This window comes from Bos grunniens, chromosome 9 (assembly GCF_055505025.1).
Source record: "Bos grunniens cultivar Pamir isolate PY7600 chromosome 9, Bosgru_T2T1.0, whole genome shotgun sequence".
NCBI lineage: Eukaryota > Metazoa > Chordata > Mammalia > Artiodactyla > Bovidae > Bos > Bos grunniens.
Window position 1 is genome coordinate 97,529,178 of NC_141173.1, and position 24,979 is coordinate 97,554,156.

A 24,979-nucleotide genomic window follows, 5' to 3' on the forward strand; every position below is an offset into this window, starting at 1 on the left:
CTATGGTTTTTCCAGTAGTCATGTTTGGATGTGAGAACTGGACCATAAAGAAGAGTGAGCACCAAAGAATTAATGCTTTTGAACTGCGATGTTGGAGACGACTCTTGAGAGTCCCTTGGACTGCAAGGAGATCCAACCAGTCCATCCTAAAGGAAATCAGTCCTGAATATTCACTGGAAGGACTGATGCTGAAGCTGAAACTCCAATACTTTGGCCACCTGATGTGAAGAGCTGACTGATTGGAAAAGGCCCTGATTCTGGGAAAGATTGAAGGTGGGAGGAAAAGGGGATGACAGAGGATGAGATGGTTGGATGGCATCACTGACTTGATGGACATGAGTTTGAGTAAACTCCGGGAGTTGGTGATGGACAGGGAAGCCTGGCGTGCTGCAGTCCATGGGGTCACAAAGAGTTGGACACGACAGAGCGACTGAACTGAACTGAACTGAACTGATTCTCTGAAGAGAACACACATAAATCTACCAAGTTCCAGCCTCTTATCTCATCCTTCTCATTCGTGCCTACTTTTCTACTAAAAAATTATATATTCAGGAAAGTGCAATAATTCTAGAAGGCAGGAGGACCATTTAATGCTGAGTGAGCACAAACAAGTATGAGTATAAATGTTACAGAAAGCTGTGTGGTGGGCCCGGCTGCTCACAGCTCAAAAGCCAATAAGCAGCCAGGTTGGCAGAAAGGAAACTTTGCTTTATTTCAGATGCCGGCAACTGGGGGGAGGGTGGCTAATGTCTGCGCAAAAGCCAAAGCCCACCCACCACCACCACCAGCACCACAAGCTTGGGGGTAAGAGCTTTAATAGAGTGTGGGAGGAGGGCTACATGCAGAAATGGCACAGTCAGCTCTGACAGTCATCTTCAAACTGGTCATCGGTGGTCTGACCAGCGTCATCTTGGTCACTTTAGGTACAGTTGGTCTTCGTTTCCAGGGTCCATTTGTCCCCGTTTCCTGAGGCCAGTTCTCGGAATCGTGACAGCTCATGTCCTGGGTGAAGTCTGATCATCATGTAGTTTTCTCCGCCTGGTGTTTTGTGTCTGTAAGACAGCTCACAGGATATGGCTCAGAATATTATCTATAGCCCGTGAGAAAGAAGTAAAGGTCCTTGACTATGCTTAATGATGACATTATTATTATTATTATTTAATCTCCTTTAACTGTTTTCCTTTGTTTTCCGCAATTCTCACTTCTCCAATTAAACTTATTCTTTGACCAAAGTTTTACACAGGCAAAAGGCAGGCAGAGGGCCATGGTTCGTGGCGGGGGCAAGGACCGTGGGATCCTGCTCCATTCATAAAGGGGGAAGGTTTCCTTTTCAAAGATGAAAGTCAGGCGCATTCTGAACATCCTTGACTTTGGAGAGCAGACAAGCTCCTGTTTATGCAGTCATACGTGCCCACACCACATCTACCAAGAAAGGGTGGCATCAAATCAAAACTACAACGAGGCACCAACTCACACCAGTCAGAAAGGTCATCGTTAGAAAGCCTACAGATAGCAAGTTCTGGAAAGGCTGTGGAGAAAAGGGAACCTTCCTACACTATTGTGGGAATGTACCTGGTATAACCACTAAAAAGAGAACAGTATGGAGGTTCTTCAAAAAGCTAAAAATAGAGTTGCCGTCTGACCCAGCAATCCTACTGCTGAGTGGATGTCTGAACAAAACTGTAATTCAAAACATACATGCCCCTCTATGTTCATAGCAGCGCTATTCACAATAGCCAAGACATGGAAACAGCTTAAATGTCCATCAGCAGATAAACGAATAAAGAAGATGTAGTACATATATACACAGAATGCAATTCAGCCATAGAAAAGAAGGAAATAATGCCATTTGTAGCACCATGGGTCGACCTAGAGATGATCATTCTAAGCAAAGTAAGTCCGACGGAAGGAGAAACATCATATGATATTACTTACACGAGGAATCTAAAATATGACACAAATGAGCTTATCTATGAAACAGGAACAGACTCACAGGCACAGAGAACAGGCTTGTGGTTGCCAAGGGAGGGGGGCACAGGAGAGGGACAGAGAGAGAGCTTGGGGTTAGCAGATGCCAATGATGATACAGAGAATGACTAAATGACAAAGCATAGCCCAGGGAACTAGATTCAATATCTTGTGATAAGTCATCATGGAAAAGAATATGAAAAAGAATGTGTGTGTATCACTGAATCACTTTGCTGTCCAGCAGAAACGAACACAACATTGTATACAACTATAGAAAGAAACACTGGGCTGGAAGAAGCACAAGCTGGAATCAAGATTGCCAGGAGAAATATCAATAACCTCAGATATGCAGATGACACCACCCTTATGGCAGAAAGTGAAGAGGAACTAAAAAGCCTCTTGATGAAAGTGAAAGAGGACAGTGACAAAGTTGGCTTAAAGCTCAACATTCAGAAAACAAAGATCATGGCATCTGGTCCCACCACTTCATGGGAAATAGATGAGGAAACAGTGGAAACAGTGTCAGACTTTATTTTTTTGGGCTCCAAAATCACTGCGAATGGTGATTGCAGCCATGAAATTAAAAGACGCTTACTCCTTGGAAGGAAAGTTATGACCAACCTAGACAGCATATTGAAAAGCAGAGATATTGCTTTGCCAACCAAGGTCTGTCTAGTCAAGGCTATGGTTTTTCCAGTGGTCATGTATGGATGTGAGAGTTGGACTGTGAAGAAAGCCGAGCACCGAAGAATTGATGCTTTTGAACTGTGGTGTTGGAGAAGACTCTTGAGAGTCCCTTGGACAGCAAGGAGATCCAACCAGTCCATCCTAAAGGAAATCAGTCCTGGGTGTTCTTTGGAAGGACTGATGCTGAAGCTGAAACTCCAATACTCTGGCCACATCATGCAAAGAGTTGACTCACTGGAAAAGACTCTGATGCTGGGAGGGATTGGGGGCAAGAGGAGAAGAGGACGACAGAGGATGAGATGGCTGGATGGCATCACCGACTCGATGAACATGAGTTTGAGTGCACTCCGGGAGTTGGTGAGGGACAGGGAAGCCTGGCGTGCTGCTAGTCATGGGGTGGCAAAGAGTCAGACACAACTGAGCGACTGAACTGAACTGATAGAAAGAAAGAAAGAAAGTGAAGTCGCTCAGTCGTGTCCAACTCTTTGCGACCCCATGGACTATAGCCTACCAGTGTCCTTAAAAAGGATGTCATCAACTGCCCAACTCTTAACAAATTTAAAGTACTGACTTTTTAGGGCAGACATGGTACTCTTTCTTCTCTTAATGCCCCAAAGAAAGAAAATATTTAATGTCAAACATTTGGCATTTCCCACTCATTACCATGGAGGAAAAAGGAAAGGACCCAGGAGATGTGGGTTGGATCCCTGGGTCAGGAAGATCCCCTCGAGGAGGAAATGGCAAGCCCACTCCAGTATTCTTGCCTGGAGAATCCCATGGACAGAGGAGCCTGCTGGGCTATAGTCCATGGGGTCGAAAAGAGTCGGACATGACTAAGCACACACACACATCATTTGCACTTAATTAGGCTGGGAGAACACAAAGCAAATGCCTTTTGTTTTGTAAAATTGTGCTGAAAGTAAAGTAGACCCCTAACTCTTCCTCCCAAACTTTGTGTGTTTGCAGGAATACCCTGGTTGAGGACCACTGTTGCTACCCTGGGAAGACTAGGCATAACCATGGCCTTTGAAATTGTCTATTTGGTAAATTCAGAATTGTACCCAACAACATTACGGTAATTCCAACATCCGTATCATGGTTTCTCCTAAGTAATTCTGCAGCTGCATGTTTTAAGTTGACCACCTGCAATGCAGGAGACACAGGAGACAACTGGTTTGATCCCTGGGTTGGGAAGATCCCCCTGGAGAAGGAAACAGCAACCCACTCCAGTATTCTTGCCTGGAAAATCCCATGGACAGAGGAGCCTGGTGGGCTACAGTCCATAGGGTTGCAAAGAGTCAGACAAGACTGAAGCAACTGAGCACGCACACACCCACACATTAGACTTGAAATCAGAAAATCTGGTGAGTGTGCTTGCAGCATGAGTTACATTTCCCATCATCAGCTCCACTCTGTGTAAAGGCTCCAGCCTCTGCTCTGACCACACTCCACAGCCAGTTCCTGAAGGACGAAATCAACCAATGTGCGCAGCTAGTGCAAACTGGCCTCCTTTCTGGGGGGAATATTCATGAGCACGCCTTACTGTCAGTCTAGGCACCACGAGGGCACACGAGTGCCACAGAGCGGGCTGGGTAGCACGCCGCTAATGGATGATTAATTTCCACCAATACTGTAGACTCCACCCTCTGGCTCCAATTAGCCTCACTGTGACTCTGAGTCACAGTGACAGGTGTGAACTGGTGCAGCTTGGAAATGAATTGCGTAGGAAATGATTTGCATAGAGTATGAGAGAGGAGATGTTTTCAATGTCAAGCACTAGAGAAATGGGAAATATTGTTACCATTCCTGTTACTTAGAAATCTGAAAATATTATTCATCCTGAAGTTATTTAAATATTTTTATTTCAAACAACTTTTTTATTCTGCAGAAACTTTGGAGTTTCACTGTGTTCCGGTTTATGTGATTTTGGGGGGATTATAGCCCCGTTTCTGCTCTTCCGGCTAGCTGCCATTTGGCTGGAACTACCTCTTATCATCTTTGGTAAATATTCACTGCATGCACTATTCTTAAATGCTTTCATTTGCATTCTTTGTATTACTAGAACCTACAATGATGACCAGGTTCGATATTCATGATATTCATTTGCTCTTCCCATAACTCTTACAGGTTTTGAGGCACCACAGTGAAATGTGGGCCCTAAATCATTTAAATTCGTTTTACATTAAAGAGTTGCAATAAAAAAAGTGTTCAACTTAAGAACTTTCCTTACAGTCTAGTGGTTAAGACTCCACATTCTCATTGCAGGGGTCATGGGTATGATCCTTCATTGAGGAGCTAAGATCCCACATGCCACAAGGCATAACCCACCCTTCCCCTCCTGCAAAAAAAAAAAAAAAAAAAAATCTGAAAGGTAGGGTTTGGCAGCATGGGAACAAAATATACTTTCTAAAGAAGTGTTTGATTTAGCTTTCTTTGTTGAGGTTCTGAGTTAAAATCAAATACTGTGAAACTCTTTTATGATACTGTGGGACACAACCAGTAGTTTTGGGGGGACCTAATAGGACCTTTTGTGTGTTTAAAAGAAGCCTAAAAATGAATTGTGTTGTTGAAAGTTCCATGTCTTTCAATACTGTATCTTCATTTGCTTTGACGCTGAGTACACCACGCCGAAAGAATAGAGGACACGGAACCCTTGCATACCTACCATGAGCTCTGTGATGACTGTCAGGTTCATACCCTCCTTCCTGCCCTTGGACTTCTTGAAACTTATGACGGGATGGAACCATAGTGCAGGGAGGGGCCTGGGGTAATTCTGGCCGGTGCCTCTCCATTGCTGGTCCAACTTTCCTTCCCGGGTCTCACACCCGCCTCCCCTCTCCTTATCAGCAAGAGAGGATGCTGGCTGGCTCCTTGCTCACCTCCTTTCCTCCACCTCCACCTGCTTGCTCCTGGTAAAGAAGGCTGGCCACTCACTGCTCAGCAGTTTTAAACTCCAATGAAAATATCGCATCCATGAGGAAATAAACCTAGAGGAATGCAGTAGTCCTTCAGCAGGCCAGGGACCACAGAGTCAGTGTCTTACTGGTGATTCAGTAAATGGTCACTTCAGACTATTTCATGGGATCTGATAAACAAGCTCAGCATAGATTCTGGGCCAGCATGAAAAAGCAAAGAGAAGGCATTGTTCAGCCAAGACAGAGCCGTCTAAGAGCCCAGTCCCTCAAGATGGGGGACTGGCCTCAAGGCAGGCTGGCTGAGCTGGGCGCAGGCCCTTGCTTTGCAGAGGGAACTGCCTTTCCAAACCACCACTCACAAGAGCGTGTGATAAATAAGGGTGCCTTTGGACTTCCCTTGGAGTAGGAAGTGGCAACCCACTCCAGTATTCTTGCCTGGAAAATTCCATGAACAGGGGAGCCTGGCAGGGTGGCAAAGAGCTGGACACGACTGAGCGACTTTCACTTCTGGACTTCCCTGGTGGCCCAGTGGCTAAGACTGCTCTCCCAATTCAGGGGGTCGATCCCTGGTCAGGGAACTAGACCCCACACGCCACGACTAAGACCCCTGGCGTGGGCAGTAAATAAATAAACAATATTAAAAGAAAGAAGGGTGCATGAGAGCACATCACAGGATCGCTAACCCATCCCATGGAGTCAAGAGGAGAGAGAGTCAGGGAGCGACGAGGCCCTTGTTGAGATGGGAAGGTGAGGAGAGGTTATTCACGTGAGAGGTGCGGACTGGTGCTCCAGGCAATGGAAAGACCTGCAGTAAGAGGAAGCTGGGGCCACCCAGGTGACTCAGATGGTGAAGAACCGGCCTGCAATGCAGGAGACCCAGCTTCAATCCCTGAGTTGGGAAGATCCCCCAGAGGAGGAAATGGCAACCTTCTCCACAGAGTGCCGTGTGTGAGGCGAGGCCTGAAGAGAGACAAGGCTGGGGAGACCAGCTGGGGCCCGACCACCGGACGTGCAAAGGGTCTGCTCTGTATCCAAACAGCAGTGGGAAGCCGTGTGGAGTTTTAAGCTGGGGTTGGCAGGGTCAGGTCTGCCTTTTAGAAACTTGACTCTGATGGCAGATATGCTAGGGACTTAGAGGGGACGGCGCTAGTAGGGAGACTTTTAAAAGAATGTTGTAATCAGGTCAGAACTGGGTCTGAGGTGATGGCACGCAGGCGTTGAGGAGTGGATTGATCTGAAGAAATACATTGGAGGTTGAACTGGCCAAGAGGGGCTGACTGACTGGGTGAGAGACCAGAGCGAGCAGGGAGAGGGACCTCGACACTGCTGACTGAGGGAACCATAGGAGGGTTTAGCACATTAGAGGCACCTGTCTGCGGAAGGACGTGCAGGGATTCTATCTGGGCTGCTTGTAGGATGAGGTGCCTCTAAGAAATCCAGGCTGAAATGGTGAGGAGGCAGTAGGTTTGACGACCTGAGTCAGGAGTAAAAAGTGGCCTCAAGATGAAGGTTTGGAAGCCACCTGGATGAAGAAAACCCCTGAAACCATGGGAGTGACTGAAACCCCACACACACAGCAAAAAGGGCAGAGTGAGAGGAAAGAAGGGGCCCAAGACGGATCCCCGAGGAGCCACAAGCGCCCAGTGTCAGCAGAGTGAGAGGCACCAGGCAGGGGATGCGAGGGACGCGAGGGGAGCAGGGGGGAGACCAGGAGCTCGAGGGGCGGGGATGCCAGGGGGTGGCGGGTGAGGCCACTATCTGTCAGAGCTGCCGTGAGGCCAGGCAGCAGGGGCCAGAAGCAGGGCCACTGGGCCTGGTGGCGGCGGCCCCTGGTCATCTGGAGGGAACCAGGCTGGCGAAACACTGAGGAGAAGAGCCCAGACTCGAGCAGATGGCAATAGGACGTGACTCTGGCTCACCAAGTTCAGCTGGCAAGTTTTCAAGAATCTTGGAGCCACCCCAGTGGCTCAGATGGTAAAGACTCTGCCTGCAATGCAGGAGACCTGAGTTCAGTCCCTGAGTCGGAGAGATCCCATGGAGAAGGAAATGGCAACCCACTCCAGTGTTCTTGCCTGGAGAATCCCGTGGATGGAAGAACTTGGTGGGCTATAGTCCATGGGGTCACCAAAGAGTTCAACATCGTTGAGTGACTAACAGTAATCATTAAAAATTGAGTATACGAGATGAAAAACAGAGGTAATAAATACATCTGCTCAGTTCCCGATTCACTGAGCTTTGCTGTGTCTGACCTTGAGGCTGGTGTGTCCACTGGCGTCCATGGTGGAGATACTGCTGCCCATCTCCCCAGGGCCTCACCCACGAGGCTGCGTTGCCGGTATGAATGACACACATCCACAACGGGTGTATTTACACCACGGAAATAGACAAATGCTGAAAATCAGGACTTTGTTTTCTGGAGAACCAGTTGTTAGGTATTTACCGGCACAGTACTGGCTATGAAGATGTGTCCCTGATAGCTCAGTTGGTAAAGAATCCACCTGCAATGCAGGAGACCCCGGTTTGATTCCTGGGTTGGGAAGATCCGCTGGAGAAGGGATGGGCTACCCACTCCAGCATTCTTGGGCTTCCCTGGTGGCTCAGCTGGTAAAGAATCTGCCTGCAATGTGGGAGACCTGGGTTTGATCCCTGGGTTGGGAAGATCTCCTGGAGAAGGGAAAGGCTACCCACTCAGTATTCTGGCCTAGAGAATTCCACGGGCTGGATAGTCGATGGGGTCACAAAGAATTGGACATGACTGAGCAATTTTCACAGAAAGCAAGAAAGGATGGTGTTTCAAGGATTTTGGTTCTAAGACAGAAAGGAGGATGGTGGCTAGAGGATCGTGTGAGGTTGACAGAAGGGTCTGTAGAGAGGAGAGATTTGAATACGTTTCAAGGCGTCACCAGTGGGGTAAAGCTGCTGGAGAGAGAGGATGAACCCCTACAGGGAGGAGCCCAAAGGACTCCAAGAGCTGCTCTTGGGCAGACGCGGGGACCAGCCTTGCCGGGTCACGTGACGGGAGGAGGGTGGGGACGGGGGGCAGCACAGGGGGCAGTGGGACTGTCAAGGGTCTGAGACGCTGAGGAACTGTGAGATCGTGACAGGATCGCTGGGGAGCTGGGCAGGGTGACCTCAGCGGAGCACTGCTGCAGGGGGTGGAGGAGTTAGGGTGGGGAGCACAGCGGCTTCCAGAGGGCGCAGGGGGCGATGCGGGCGGCTGTGCCATCTGGGGACCATAACGCCGTTTCCCTGTCCCACAGGTACCCTGGCGTCTGTCTGCGGTGCTCTTGTGATGCTCCTGCCTGAAACCAAGGGCATCGCCTTGCCAGAAACAGTGGATGACGTAGAAAAGCTTAGCAGGTATGATACGAAATTCAGCACACCCTAATTGAAAGCAGGATTTCAAACCCACTGGGAAAGGATGGGGCTGAGAACACTGAATGTGTGGGAGGGAATACAATATTAAATCCCTATCTTGCATCTTAAGCAAAAAATTCAAAGCAGATTTAAAAGGTTAACGTAAAACAAATCTGGAAATGAACATGTTTTATTTTTTAAATGTGGTTATGAAGAGAGAAATATTTCCAAATAAGGTGTGAAAACTCGGAATCCAAAGGAAAAGAACTGATGACTGGACGAAACAGAAATAATTTAAATGTGCATCCGTGGGCAGCCAGTGGTGACAATGATAATATATCCATAAAATGGATTGCTACACAGATATTTAAATAGTAGAAATATAGATATATGAAAGACATGGAGAGATTTTCAAGGTGGATTACAAACTGAAAAGTCGCTGAACAATGTGTTATAGTATTTATTAAAAAATAAAACCAAGAGTTATCCCTCTCTATAGCTAGATGGGAAAATAAATGATAGTGAGGTGATAAGTAGATAGATGATAGCAGAAATAAAATAGGAGAAGGAGAAAGAGATTGAGTTTAGGGGGAGGGCATCTAAATAGCATGCAGAGGAAGTTAATATCCAACCAACATTTAAACATAAAGTGTATTTTATATTTAAAAAGTCACATTACATACATTCTAATTTTCTCTGAAATTTTTCATAATAAAAATAAGAGAGATTATGAAAATGGGAATGTATAGGGAAAGACCTAAAATGATAAAATATACCCTCTGGGATAGAAATGTGTTGGGAAAAGGGGTGCAGAAGAGAGAACACTTATTTTATACCCCATAGACTTCTGCATCATCAATTTTTTTAAATTATGACAACATGGTATTGTATCATTTGTGAATTTTATTTTATTTGAATTATTTTTTTTTGGCATGTGGGATCTTAGTTCCTTGACCAGGGATTGAACCCACCTCTAGCATTGGAAGTTCAGAGTCTTAACCACTGGGCCACCAGGGAAGTCCTTATTTGTGAATTTAAACAGATAATTTAACAGCTAATTTGAAAAATAAAAATCAGTCTTCTTCTAAACAATGACCTGGAAATTAAGGATAGGGATCTCTAAATTTTATCAGATATATTTATGGGAAGATGGGGATGTTAGTCGCCTCATGGCAGTTTTCTTCATCACTTGGCAGATTGGGTAGAGATTAGAAACTGACAACTTTTAGGATCCTGTGTGAGTGGTCAATGGCTTCACACATGTCACTTCACACTCAAAGCGGTGGTGTGCAACAGAAGTTCTTGCCCTCACTTTTTTATGCTCAGAAAGACTTGACGACGTCTATGTGCTAGAACTGGGGTTGACATTGCCTAGTGAACAGGTGTGATGTTGTTTGCTACTTGTTTTTGCTGTGTTGGGTCTTGGTTGCCGCGTGGGCTCTTCTCTAGCTGTGGCAAGTGGGGGCTACTGTCTAGCTGCGGTGTGTTGGCTTCCCCTTGCAGGGGCTTCTCTTGTTGCAGAGCACAGTCTGTAGGACTCTCGGGCTTCAGTAGTTATGGCACATGGATGGGCTCAGATGCCCTGAGGCACATGGGATCTTTCCAGACCAGGGCTCAAACCCATGTCTTTTGCCCTAGCAGGTGGATTCTTTACCACTGAGCCACCAGGGAGGCCCTGGTAGTTTCATTATCTTAGGCTTATCCTACTTGATTACGAGTAGCTTCATAACAAGAATCTCCCGGTAGGATTGGAGATTCCTCTCTTCATATCCTCTTTAACAAGGTACCATCGCCCTCTCCGGAGAAGGCAATGGCAACCCACTCCAGTACTCTTGCCTGGAGAGTCCCATGGACAGAGGAGCCTGGTGGGCTGCAGTCCATGGGGTCGAGAAGAGTCTGACACGACTGAGCAACTTCACTTTCACTTTTCACTTTCATGTGTTGGAGAAGGAAATGGCAACTCACTCCAGTGTTCTTGCCTGGAGAATCCCAGGGACGGGGGAGCCTGGTGGGCTGCCGTCTATGGGGTTGCACAGAGTCGGACACAACTGAAGCGACTTAGCAGCAGCAGCAGCATAGCCCTCTCTGGAGATAGGCAACCATTGCTAAGTGTCTTACAAGTATTTCAACCAGACTTTAAAACATACACATTGATTTCATTGTCCTATTTCCTGATGCTATTCTGAAGAACCACATTGACGAATCATCTCAGAACTTTCCGAAGAAAACCTTAGCAGTGTACTGAAATCAACACACCAGCTGACTTCTAACAGGACCAGCCAATCAGAGGACAGGTAGACATTTGTCCCATGAAGTAACTCAATCAGATGCTTATGTTTGTCTGTAAGTAAACTGATAGCTAATGGCTTAGCCTCAACCAAAGCTCTACCTAGGTTTTACCCCAAAATAATGCTACTTGGGGCTTCTGTGGTGACTCAGATGGTAAAGAATCTGCCTGCAATGCGGGAGACCCAGATTTAATCCCTAGGTCAGGAAGATCCCTTGGAGAAGGGAATGGCTACCCACTCCAGTATTCTTGCCTGGAGAATTCTATGGACAGAGGAGTCTGGTGGGCTGCGGGCCATGGGGTCGCAAAGAGTCGGACGTGACCGAGCAACTAAACAGTACTACTAATGCTACTTGAAGGCTGAGGTGAGGTGGGAGATTTTCTTTAAGATACTGCCATTTTATAAACCAAAATTAAGAAATGTATAAAAGGTATTATTAATAAAACTGTCCTTTTGAGAATTACACCATGGGAAGGTCTTGCTGTATCCAGAAAACATAAACGTTCTGCTGGCTGTGGGATCACAGACAATTATGTGGTTTGTGTCAGGGTACTGGGGCCAGATGAGTGTGGCAGTTATCCAATCCTCTCCCTCCAATTGCAGTCATGCCAGAAGCCGGAAGGAGAGGAGAATATTGAAGGTTAGATGAAACGGGTGAAATGGTGAGAAAGGGAACGGGATCATCTTCGAATAAGACATCCAGACTTTAAAGGCAACTTCTCGGGCCCTAAAGGGTCTGTTCAGGGCTGGGTCACCCAGGAGGGCATCCCAGCCAGGATCACAGGGCCGAATGTAAGGAGGAGTTCAGCGTGGACTGCTGGATGCACAAGCCTGTGATGTGCCGTTGGAGTTTTAGGACGTCCGAGTCTCAGTGCTGCGGAGTCCCTTCTGCACACCTGCCATCCTCGTGGTGAAGGCCCTCTGTGCAAACACTCCAAGCAGAGGGACTGCATTCTCCCTTTTGACTCGACTCCACTTACTGCCGCTCATTTCCACAGTGAGAGTGACATACCCGTTCTTTTTATTTTTTTTATTTTTAAACTTTCCAATATTGTATTGGTTTTGCCAAATATTGAAATGAATCCGCCACAGGTATACATGTGTTCCCCATCCTGAACCCTCCTCCCTCCTCCCTCCCCATACCATCCCTCTGGGCCGTCCCAGTGCACTAGCCCCAAGCATCCAGTATCGTGCATCGAACCTGGACTGGCAACTCGTTTCTTACATGATATTTTACATGTTTCAATGTCATTCTCCCAAATCTTCCCACCCTCTCCCTCTCCCACAGAGTCCATAAGACTGTTCTATACATCAGTGTCTCTTTTGCTGTCTCGTACACCGGGTTATTGTTACCATCTTTCTAAATTCCATATATATGCGTTAGTATACTGTATTGGTGTTTTTCCTTCTGGCTTACTTCACTCTGTATAATAAGCTCCAGTTTCATCCACCTCATTAGAACTGATTCAAATGTATTCTTTTTAATGGCTGAGTAATACTCCATTGTGTATATGTACCACAGCTTTCTTATCCATTCATCTGCTGATGGACATCTAGGTTGCTTCCATGTCCTGGCTATTATAAACAGTGCTGCGATGAACATTGGGGTACACGTATCTCTTTCAATTCTGGTTTCCTCAGTGTGTATGCCCAGCAGTGGGATTGCTGGATCATAAGGCAGTTCTATTTCCAGTTTTTTAAGGAATCTCCACACTGTTCTCCATAGTGGCTGTACTAGTTTGCATTCCCACCAACAGTGTAAGTGGGTTCCCTTTTCTCCACATCCTCTCCAGCATTTATTGCTTGTAGACTTTTGGATCACAGCCATTCTGACTGGCGTGAAATGGTACCTCATAGTGGTTTTGATTTGCATTTCTCTGATAATGAGTGATGTTGAGCATCTTTTCATGTGTTTGTTAGCCATCTGTATGTCTTCTTTGGAGAAATGTCTATTTAGTTCTTTGGCCCATTTTTTGATTGGGTCGTTTATTTTTCTGGAATTGAGCTGTAGGGGTTGCTTGTATATTTTTGAGATTAGTTGTTTGTCAGTTGCTTCATTTGCTATTATTTTCTCCCATTCTGAAGGCTGTCTTTTCACTTTGCTAATAGTTTCCTTTGTTGTGCAGAAGCTTTTAAGTTTAATTAGGTCCCATTTGTTTATTTTTGCTTTTATTTCCAATATTCTGGGAGGTGAGTCATAGAGGATCCTGCTGTGATGTATGTCGGAGAGTGTTTTGCCTATGTTCTCCTCTAGGAGTTTTATAGTTTCTGGTCTTACGTTTAGATCTTTAATCCATTTTGAGTTTATTTTTGTGTACCCGTTCTTGATCCCCAAACCAGTCAGAGGTCAGATTTTCAAACTCATCAGGGAGAGTGTGGAGGGAGAGGGGGGTCATTTGAGGTGGCACTAGTAATCAAGAACCCTCCTGCCAGTGCAGGAGACATAAGAGACTCAAGTTCAATCCCTGGGGTGGGAAGATCCCCTGGAGTAGGAAACAGCAACCCACTCCAGTATTCTTGCCTGGGAAATCCATGGACAGAAGAGTCTGGTGGGCTACAGTCAATGGGGCTGCAAAGAGTCGGACGTGACTGAATGCGTGCGCATGCACACACACACACACACACACACACAGTTCTGCCAATTCAATCATGTTAAAAATAGAATTAAACAATTTGAAGAGATGGAGCTTTGGAGATGAGAAGGCCATCTGGATGGTGTGCAGGGAAAATTAATATTCACCGATATATAAACAGGAAGAATTAGGCCAACAAAAATTCAACTTACATGAATTTCTTTCTAATTTTTTTCTGTGTTTGTGTTTCATAATAAAAATTGGGTAAGTTAATTATGCCTAGTCCCTACCCTTGAAAAAGCACCTAATCAAAGTCTGATCTACAGTTCTATAAGTTAAGCATATTGATTGCATTCTGTAGTTACTTGTGGGGAAAAAAAGAAAACTACTTAGCCCAAGTTACTGAAATTTGTTATCATTTTCCCCTCTAAAACAGCACTTAATCATTTTTTAACTTCTCCTTTCTTTTGTTCACATCAGCAGCTCATTTCCAAACCATCTGTTACAGGGTAGAAAGTCATAAAGAATTTATATATGCTAATTAACTCCTGCCTAGGGTCTGAGAGCAGGTAAAAAATGAGGTTGGAAATAGTTCATTGTTCCTTTCAAGGCAGGTTTTTATGAGAGTTATGCTTGAGTGTATTAGATCAAAACCAACTATGATATTGAATAGTAATAAAGACTTCCTCATCACTAGTTGTATAATCTTTCATTGAGTTCTCTTTTCTCCTTTGTTAGTCCACATTCCTGTAAGTGTGGCAGGAAAAAGAAACCCCAGGTTTCAAGCTCTCACCTTTGAGGCTCCTGCCAAAGATGCAAGGAAGGAGCTGTTCAGGCTGGTCCCCGCCAAGGAGCTGATGTGCCTTGCAGAGATGTCGTGTATATCCATTTCAGCGCTGCAGCTTCAAGTGTTTTTAATACTTTATAAAGACAAACTATCCAGAGTATTTTTATATAATGTTGGATGAATCAGGACATGTCGTGCTTTCAAAGTTTCTGGGAACATGTAACATGTGGCTGGGAGAGCCAAGAGCCCATTGCGTGCACAGGTTCTCCTGAGGTCTTTTTCTCACGTTGGGGCAAAGTGTCTGACCCACTGAGTTACAGCGAGACAAGAGAAGCCCCACTTTGTTCTCATGCTGGCTCCATCAAGAAGGCAGGATATGCAAACCAAGGATCTGGGAAAAGTGTACAGAAATGGGCTCAGCAAATCTGATGCAGAAACTGAGGCTCTGAACTAAGTGTTCTGAAAATTCCAGGATGGAGGAAGATTTGGGAAGGCTGTTAAAGAAGCTGAATCAAGGACCTCGGGTCATGCGACTCTGAGCCTTTCTCTCTTAGCACCTGGCACTCCATAAGCTCCTGGAGCATCTGGGTTTGCAGCCATGTTCAGGTCTCGTTCCAGAAGAACAAATCTGTGCAAGCTGAGGATTCGGCTGTATTGTTTATAAAATCAGATTTGGTCTGAGAGATGAGTCAGGATAATCTTGATTCTCCTTTAGTAGACACTGAGAGCCACCTATTCAGTTTTTTACTGATGAAACCCATGGATTGTGATTTCATGGGTCTTACGATTTTAATCATAAAGGGATACTTGTCTTATATATAAGTTCAGTTCTATGATGGTGCCCACGGTCAAGAATGAAAACTATGGGCAGATTTTGTCAAGATTAAACTTGACAATTTTAACCTGTCTTGGGGAGAAGCTTACATTTTAGTGTAAAAGAAAGGTCAGTTCTAGCCATGTTTAGAAGAATTAGCAGAAGTCTTAAAGATGACTTTAGAAGTACTAAAAAGCAATTTGATTTTTCTTTTTTGTTTCTGAGACTTTCAATATGTGGAGTTTAAACACAAAAAATGCTGTCTTTATGATGTTCTGCTTTATGTGTTACTTTTGTTATATTTTCAGATTCAGTATGTATCTCATGCAAAAATTGTTTAATGAGTTATTTTGGGTGGGCCGGTAAAAGTGGAGCCAAAGGGTACTTTTGCCAGTGAGGAAGAAAATTTTCTATATGAACATGTGACAACATGTACGGTGTATGTGCTGATTGTAAAATAAGTTTTTAAGCCTTAAAGCACATCAGCATTGAACGTGAGTGTTCTGCTTTTCAATGAAATAAACACCGTTCTCTAAGAACACAACGCTACCTACATTCTCCCTTTGTTCATACACACTGGTGTTTTTGCTTCCTTTCCATCTCTTTGCTACAAGATGACTGTTGTTCCTTGTATTATCACCTTGGAATTGTATTTCGAGTTGACATTTGAATTCTGATAACAATAAAAAGTATACATAAATTGTCAAGAGAAATCAGTTTTCATCTGCTCTCTTCTTTCTGAACATGCATCGCTGTAAAACACGCTTCCCACATGACAGAGTACACCACGGATCCAGGCCGCCAATTACTGATGGAAGTTAGGTGGTCCACCTTCAATATGCGTCCTCTGCTCCTTTCCGGGCTCTTTGCACCATTCCCTGACCCATGTGTGACCCAGAATAACATTCAGACTCTTCTCTGGTCTGGTGTTATATGGCATTTCCATTGCCTGGTTTCCAACTCTCTACCCAGGGTCTTCTATGCCAGGCTCGAGCCAAGCTGTCAGTAACAGATTTTATTCCCAAGAGTAGAATTTGTTCTCATGATTCCCCACGTTGCAGCTTTGAACACATTCATCCCAGTGCCAAAAATAAAAACATTAAAGATATATGTCAAGGCATCCTTCATTGTCAGGGTGAATATACAGGTGACTTACTAGGATTTCTCTATTGATCTTACAGGCTTCTTGGTACTCTATTCTTTATGAGGAAGAACAAAACCTTTCAGGTCTGTAAGAGCTTTATTATTTACATTTGGTAGGATGGACGAAGAACATGAAAAGAAAGAAAATCAAAGAGTTAAATCAAAAGAAGTACCGAGTTTATTTTCAACAAATGTCATAGCTGTATTGCCTTGGTATTACAGAATCCAGCAGTCCACAGTCAGGAACATGTTTTTCACAGCATCACAAAAAAATGTTGAGGTTTGGCAGAAGACGGCAGCTAAGGAGAGTGTCTTACTTGGTTGGATTACTGTCAATTATTTCTGAGCATGCTAGATTCCCTACCATGTTCCAGCTTCTAGAACCGTTGGTGCGTCACTGTCTCCCATCTAATTAATTCCTTCTCATAGTTTCTTCAATCCAAGGAACATAGGGGGAAACACGAACATACACACCAGGCTTATTGGGGCGTGCACAGCCAAGACCCCAAGAAGTGACTCCTTGCAGAATGTATTTGTCCTTCTCAAAGCAGACCAGAGGCCCGCCGCTGTCACCCTGTACAGAGGGAGGGGAAGCGGTGAGAGGACTAAGCATCCCTCCTTTCGTTATGGGATATCATCCTTCCATTACCTAAACATACGTTTCCCCAGTACTTGCACGCTCCTTTCCTTACTAACCAGGGGCTGGCTCAGAGGGTAAAGCGAAATGCGGGAGACCTGGGTTCGATCCCTGGGTCGGGAAGATCCCCTGGAGAAGGAAATGGCAACCCACTCCGGTATTCTTGCCTGGAGAATCCCATGGATGGAGGAGCCTGGTGGGCTACAGTCCACAGGGTCGAAAAGAGGCAGACACGACTGAGCGACTTCACTTCACTTTCCTTACTAACGGGCTTCCCCTGTGGCTCAGCTGGTAAAGAATCTGCCTGCAATGCGGCAGACCTGGGTTCAATCCCTGGGTTGGGAAGATCCCCTGGAGAAGGGAAAGGCTACCCACTCCAGTGTTCTGGCCTGGAGAATTCATGGACTATATAGTCCACGGGGTCGCAAAGAGTCAGACAGGACTGAGCAACTTTCACTTTCCTTACTAACATACTATTTGAACATCTGCTGTGCTTCAGTACTTAGCAAAGTATATTCAACAAAACCATACCATTTAGTGTTTCCTGGGGGCGGGAAATCCTTTATGAGAAGTGTACTCATCCCTTCAAATTTTGGGGGGTTTCTCTTAGGGAGGGTAACCCCAAGAACAATTGTAAAGAGGGTGCAGGGGGCCTTTGTCTTATACCGACCTCCCTTCCCTCCTGGAAAGGTCCTGCCCGCCAGCATCCTCCCAGAGGGGTGGGGGCCATGACCGTGATGTGGCTGTGCCCTTACAACCACCTGGAACTCGAGGGCTGAGAAATCACCCGTGATGATCTGAGTCAATCATCAGAGACAGGTGTTAAAGGTTTCTGGGCAGGTTTAGATGGTGGCCTCCGACTCACAAATCCTGCTCGAATTTGCTGCTTTGGGGCTGAAACGTCCAAGGGGCTGAGGGAGGCCGGCGCAAGATGAGCGCTGATCTCTCTCGTCTTTTCTTACCTGGCAGCTGTCAGTCCCTCCAATCAGATGGCCGGCACACAGCTCCGTGGGCTTGACCCTCCCATCGAGATACTCGTTGCGATTACACACCTTGTTCTCGATCACAGGCAGGTGCGCTTCCTTCAGGCGGCCCTCACCAAAAGTGCCTGCGTTGAGAAAGATGAAAGAAAGGGTTACTGGATCCGAACCCTGTCCACACGGGAACTTCCAGAACAGCAGAGCAGGAATGATAGGTCTCCGGTTTATCCATGAGGTTGCATAAGACAAGGAGTCAGTTCCCAAAACTACTGGAATTCTTTTTTTTTTTTGACTCTTGAAAGTATAAATATTACATAAGCTTTCATGTTCCCACGACCTAGTTAATCTGGGCTTCTTCATGGGATTTTTGAGGTTTGTGTGGTTATCTTCTGCTTCTTTTTCCAAACTATAGAGAAATTTATTTTTAATATGTGAGAGATTGAGAAATGCTAGCACCACTGCATGTATTTTACATGTTCTCTTCCAGGATTTTCATGTTTCTTTTACCTTACATCATTGTGCACCTTTTTTTCACACATTACATAGTAAGGATTTGAATCATCTTTATAGTGAGTATTTTATAATTCATCTTTATAATTAATATTTGAGTGGGGAGTCCTTTTGGGCTGAAGCAGATTTCTGTCCCTTGGACTCCCAGGAGATCCAGCCAGTCCATCCTAAAGGAAATCAGTCCTGAATATCCATTGGAAGGACTGATGCTGAAGCTGAAGCTCCAATCCTTTGGCCACCTGATGCGAAGAACTGACTCATTTGAAAAGACCCTGGTGCTGGGAAAGATTGATGGCAGGAGGAGAAGGGGACGACAGAGGATGAGATGGTTGGACGGTATCACTGACTCAATGGGCATGAGTTTGAGTAAACTCTGGGAGTTGGTGATGGACAGGGAGACCTGGCGTGCTGCGATTCATGGGGTCACAAAGAGTCGGGCACGACTGAGCGACTGAACTGAAATGAACTAAACTGAAGATTTCTGTAAATAGTGGTGATGGTTATTCAACAGTGTGAATACACTAAATGCCTCTGAATTGTACTCGTCAAAATAGTTTAAAAAGTAAAATTTACATTCCTTTTCCAATTGGGTAAAGACTCTTCCATGTGCTTGTCTTCCCCACTGTATTTCTTTTTTGTGTGTAAGAAAAACTACTGTTTTACTTTGGCAAGTGGAAATAGAACCCTTGCAAATCACAAAAAGAAATGATATTTCTCCAGATGGACACACCCAGGTATGTCTCAGTATTTTCACAAATAATCCAGTTTTCTAACTTTGCAAGCCCAGCTTTCACGAGTTTTACAGTCTTTGCTTTCTTTGCCAGCATGAAACAGCCAAGAAACAAGGTACTACCTCTCCAAAGGCTTTTAAGAAACTTGGAAAATTGTCTTGTTCAGAAAACTCACACTGGAGTTGACAGGAGCTCCTAAGAGGACCACTGTTTGACAAAGAGGGCCGAGTCCCACTGCTGCTACAGCAAGGGAGGAATGTCCTGACCACAGGAGCATTGAGTAGCAGATGTATTGTTTGAATTGAGTAGATTTGTGGATGGTGAAGCCTTATCAAAAATTTTTTGCTGAAAATTAATTTAAAAGTGTCCTGCTCTGACATCTGCTTTCTGAGCAAGACAGACATCGTGATGCGAGGGACAAATTCTCTAATTGACCAGAAGTTGTAGTGTGCAGAGGTGCTGCCATCCTGTGGCCACAATAGAGATGGCACGTCACGTCTGAGAGGCTGAGGCTAGGAGACTAAGGGTGACCTAGAGGGCTCAGCTGCTCATGGGTTAGGTGATGTCTCCTGATGACGGTGACCATGGGGATGATGGGGAGGGTTGGGGGTTGACCGTGATGCTGATGGTGAAGGTGGTGTCCATGGCGATGGTGGCGATAACGACAGTGATAATGTGAGATGGCGATGGTGGTTGTGGTTGTACAAGAAGCACAGGAGCTGCTAAAATACATCTGCAAAGCGCTGAGCTCTTCATATATGTTATCTTTATCTGCACAATGACCTTATACAGGTGAGAAAACTGAGGCGAACATGCAGAACATCATTTGAAAACATGGATTTTATGGATGAAGGTTTAGTTGCCAAATGGTACCAAGAGGTAAGGTGACTGGTCCCTTCTCTCTAGCCAGTGGCAGAGGCAGAACTGTGTTCCAGGGCTCCTGACTTCTGCTCTGATGTCCTCCACCAGCACTTCCAAAAAGTAAGGCAGAGATCTAAGACATCCTTATAATGTTCCTAGGCCCAATTCTGAAGGATATAACAATAATTTGTATTATAATATAATGCAGGACAAACTGCAAAGGGAAGCCGGGATCCCCAAATTATAGTTCGAGTGCTGATCCAGGATTTTGCAGGAACATCCCCTCTTGGTCCTCACCCTGTCCACCAAGGCCAAATGCCTTCCTAGAACTGGGACCTTTCTTTCTGCCCCCAGCTGTCAGTCTTCCCACCCTCTCCACACAGACACAGACCGTGCGGGTATTTGGGGAGACAGGTTGAACTATCATTTTGTTGCTGACGCACACTATGTTTAAGAGCTCCGTGTGGTTAAGCTCACGTAAATAATCTAACACCCTTAATCTGCAGCTGTGTCTAAACCCTACTTAGCTGAGGAGACAGTATTACCATTGGATTTATGGGCTGAGAGTCTCAAGGAAGCACTACCCCTCCCCTCGTCCATGTCCACGGATGGCCAATTATGGAGACCGGGCAGGTACCCAGACAGTCAGGAAGGGAGTGGACCTCATTCACTGGTAGAAATTGGTACACACGCCCATTTTCTCATGTAGGCTGCAGGTCAGAAGCAGTTCATCATGTGAGTCACGAGATTTATCTTACCTTGGGTTTCTCCCCAGCCAGTGATGTAACATTCTGTCCGGGCTGCAACCATGTAGTTCGGGGGTGGCAGACAAGCTGGGATTACCTCTTTCGTGATGATGGCAGGTCTGAAAGGAAAACATCGAAAGTTGCATTTGACTGCTAGGCTGGAGGCTTCTACCATTCACTGGATGAAAACATAAAAGTGTTAGTTGTTCAGTCGTGTCCGACTCTTTGCGACCCCATGGACTGTAGCCCACCAGGCTCCTCTGTCCTTGGGATTCTCCAGGCAAGAATACTGGAGTGGGTTGCCATTTCCTTCTCCAGGGGATCTTTCTGACCCAGGGATCGAACCCGGGTCTCCTGCATTGCAGGCGGATTCTTTACCATCTGAGCCACCAGGGAAGTCACTGGTTGGTTACCCACAGTAGGATGCCACCTGCCTCAGCCCCAGAGCCCTCCCAGCTGGTATTTCCTTGCTTCACTGACAGCTGAAAACAACTTTTCACCCTCACTTTTGCCTATAGTATCTTACAAGTTAAACAAATAGAACGTTTTATTTAAAAGGTACCAGTTGTGGACAAGAAACCGGAGGTGGGAGCAGAGATGACAATGACTTTTCTTGTCTCTTCTGGCACTATGGGAACTTCATACCATGCACGCTTTTACATCAAGTTAATAGGGGTTCAATCAGTAGGTGAACCATCCAGCTGAAATACAGGGCTTTAAAAATAGCAAGTGCCTTGTGTCACCAGGAGCAAGCTGTCCCATTTTTGGGGTCCTCAGTTTCCTCACCCATAAATGTCACAACACCATGGCTATAAGAATCTGATACAATGCAAGACACCAAATGAAAGAGGATTAGAAGTAATCACCTTGCATAAACAAAGTAGTATGTTTAAAAAAAAATAAACTTTTGCATGCCTTAGAATTCCAGAGAATCAAACATCAGAACTTTGATTTTTTTAGACTTGATTCTATCTATTTGTAGGGCTTCCCAGGTGGCTCAGCGGTAAAGAATTCGGTTGCCACTGCAGGAGATGCAGGTTCGATCCCTGGGTGGGGAAGATCCCCTGGAAGGGGAAATGGCTACCCACTCCAGTGTTCTTGCCTGGGAAAACCCATGGAGAGAGGAGCCTGGCGGGCTACAGTTCACAGGGTTTCAAAGAGTCGGACACAACTGAGTGACTGAACCACCACCATCCTCTTGGAGTCACCAGAAGAGCCCCTGCCTCTCACAAGGAGCAGCCCACACTCACGTATGGGTTGCTCTCGTGGAACACTGATGACTGAGACTCCTGGGGTGTGGGGCGGCCTGAGGGTGGGTTCCCAGAAGCGCAAACGTATCAGTCTATCAGAGAACACGTCCAGAACCTCATGTTTACTAAATCACCTGTTTGAGGAGCAGAGCTTCCTGACAGCCCAGGGGACCGTGAAGAAAGGAGAAGAAGCTGGCTAAGCTGAGAAGGCCCTGTCTTCCCTTTCCAGGAGGGAGTCACTCCTCAGTGGACTGACCCAGGAAACGCATGATGTGTTTCTGCCCGGACCCAGAGAGCCCCCCTCAGACCCTTGACCGCTGGCCTCAAGGGTCCACTGGCCTGGCCGTCCTCCTCACGGTCACTACCGCCCCCTGTCACCTGGGACCCATCAGCCCGCCATTTTGGCTGTCCATCTTGTGACTGTTTTCGAAATAGCTGTCTCTTTATTTAGCTCACTCTCTTGAGACCTGTTTTCAAATACCGCTAACTTTTAAGTGACAGAAAAAAAAAAATGGATCATTTTGTCAGACTTAATAAAACACCCATCCAACAGGAAACATAAAACCAGAGACAGGAAGACGAATGTGCTTTTGTGAATTGTGAGTGTGTGTGCACGCTGCCTTTCTTTTTTAAAGTGCTTTGACATACATAATTGCGATTGATTCCCCCGAGCATATTATTATGTTGAAAAGAGAATGTCAACCTGGAATAACTGAATAATTCTCTGATTATGAATGTATACTAGCTGACTGGGGAACTTATTGAAAGTGAAGGCGTTCAGTCGTGTTCGACTCTGCAACCCATGGACTATAGCCCACCAGGCTCCTCCGTCCATGGGATTTTCCAGGCAAGGGTACTAGGATGGGTTGCCATTTCCTTCTCCAGGGGGTCTTCCCAACCCAGGGACTGAACCCAGGTCTCCCGCATTGCAGGCAGACACTTTACCGTCTGAGCCAACAGGGAAGCCCCAGGGGAACTTAGTAAGTGAGAGAATTGTAGGGATAACCTGTACCTCATGTTTCAACACACTCTTTTTCCACGTGAGGAAACTGAGTCCTGATGCCTCTGTCATGACCACGTGGGAAGAACACCCCCTAGCTGCCACCTCCCCTGTATTCTCCCCTCCGCCCACCTCCATCCTCACCCAGCCCCTGTAGCAGGCGAGCAGGGCTGAGCCCAGGTTTCCTCACTTGAAGGTCAATGCTCTTCCCAAAGCCTGATGCCTTTGGGGTCCTAGCTGGTGCCAGCCCCACACAACTCTGTTACGGCTCGTAAATCCAGCCACGAGCAAAAGTTCTCAGGGCTTACAAGGTGAACGTCGTGGGCAAACCAGTACCTGCTCAGCTTGAGTAAGGCAATGTCCGCCTGAAAGGGCTCCCGGAACAGCCTGGACACTGGTATTTCCTGGACACTCTGTTCCTGGGCTTTCTCGTAGTGTGCACCCAGGATGACCTTGTAGAATGACAGCCCTAAAAAGCTAGAGAAGACATCCACATTAGCAGCAAAATAGGGGCCAGCCCTGCGTTGGGTGCCCTTTGGAGCCATAAACACCACGTCTCCTCCCCGCTCAGCTACCTACAATCGGAGGCCTCTGAATGGCAAGAAACAAGTTCTCGGTCTTCCTGAACCTGACAGTTAAGGAAGGTTCTCAGACAACAGAGGACGAATGAAACCAACACTGAGGTCGGCACAGGGCAGACACCAGGTCGGGAGCCTGGGGAGACCAACGCCCCTCATGGCGAAAGGCTCTGTCTTGCTGTCGATCCTGCTGCAAGCTGCCGGACCAGGTCTGCCTCTTCGTTTCTCTCCTGAAACACCCCCTCCTCTCCCACCCAGCGGCCCTGGCCATTCTGCCCTTCACATCCACCTCCCGCCCCCCACCCCCGTCCCCAGTGTCACCGCCCTGGAAGGAAGGAGGAAAGGAAAGGAGACAAGGGAGGAGAGAGGGGAGGGAGAAGATAAAGAAAAGGAGGCAAGGAGTCTTGAAGACAAGGAAGTCTTCGTGTCTGGGATCCCCTAACACATACTTGTCCAGGCAATGGGCAGCAGTCAGCACCCACTTTGGGGATATCAGAGTTCCTCCGCAGAAGTGCTTCGAGCTGGAAGGAAAATGTGCCAGGATTTTAGTTAAATCTGATGATTTAATTCTACAGAGAGTCCGAAAGTGGTGCTTACTCTGCTTCGAGGTCATTAATGTTCCCAAAGGACGAGGTGGCAGCAAGGACAGTAGGAGTTTTGAGCTTCCTGCAGTAAGTGGGTCCTCCGGAGGTCACCCCACCACTCGGGGTGTGGGGTGGGGTGGGGCTGGGGCTCAGGCCAGGCCTGGCCACAGGGGAGCAAAGCGGCATGGCACCAACAGGAGGCCCTTTGGCCCTGGACTCCAGCCCACTGAGGTCTCCTCTGTTTCTTTTGGAGGAGATCTGTGTAAGGCCTGACCAGTCATTCTTCAGGGTGCCAAATGGGATCCTGAGTGGCCCGTGATTTGGGGCCATCTGCTCATGCTATTTGAGAAAGTTCGCTTTGGGGCGGGGGAAACGTCCCCTAAATCATTCACGTTGTAGAACTGCTGGGGTGCGATATAGCTCATAAAACTCACATGAGCCGCTCTGAAGACCATCATAATGGAAGAGACACAGATGCAAGTGAATGGGAGCCAGCAAGGCAATTATCAATCAGGAAACAGACCCCAGCACAGCTTGGGAAAGAGAGACTAGAAAATACGTGAAAGCAGT

At 46.3% G+C, this 24,979-nt stretch overlaps 2 protein-coding genes across 4 annotated transcripts in view; one reads left to right on the plus strand and one right to left on the minus strand.

Moving 5' to 3' along the window:
• The window catches only part of SLC22A3 (solute carrier family 22 member 3), a 99,814-nt gene extending 83,712 nt beyond the window's left edge, over positions 1-16,102 (plus strand). For 2 of the 3 annotated variants that reach the window (XM_086318596.1, XM_086318598.1), the window contains exons 8-11: positions 3,622-3,730; positions 4,544-4,656; positions 8,831-8,930; positions 14,527-16,102. In XM_086318596.1, coding sequence (XP_086174722.1) covers positions 3,622-3,730; positions 4,544-4,656; positions 8,831-8,930; positions 14,527-14,587 — 383 coding nt within the window. In that variant the 3' untranslated portion in view covers positions 14,588-16,102. Of the gene's footprint in view, positions 1-3,621; positions 3,731-4,543; positions 4,657-8,830; positions 8,931-11,818; positions 11,929-14,526 lie in introns of those variants that run through there. The other variant, XM_086318597.1, reaches the window with a different exon arrangement.
• A 585-nt stretch (positions 16,103-16,687) lies between these two features.
• Positions 16,688-24,979, minus strand: part of PLG (plasminogen) — a 47,660-nt gene continuing 39,368 nt past the window's right edge. Inside the window, exons 15-19 of the mRNA XM_086318595.1 lie at positions 24,275-24,346; positions 23,584-23,724; positions 21,010-21,116; positions 18,132-18,277; positions 16,688-17,106 (exon numbers count right to left, since the gene is read on the minus strand). Coding sequence (XP_086174721.1) covers positions 16,945-17,106; positions 18,132-18,277; positions 21,010-21,116; positions 23,584-23,724; positions 24,275-24,346 — 628 coding nt within the window. The 3' untranslated portion in view covers positions 16,688-16,944. The remainder of the gene's footprint in view (positions 17,107-18,131; positions 18,278-21,009; positions 21,117-23,583; positions 23,725-24,274; positions 24,347-24,979) is intronic.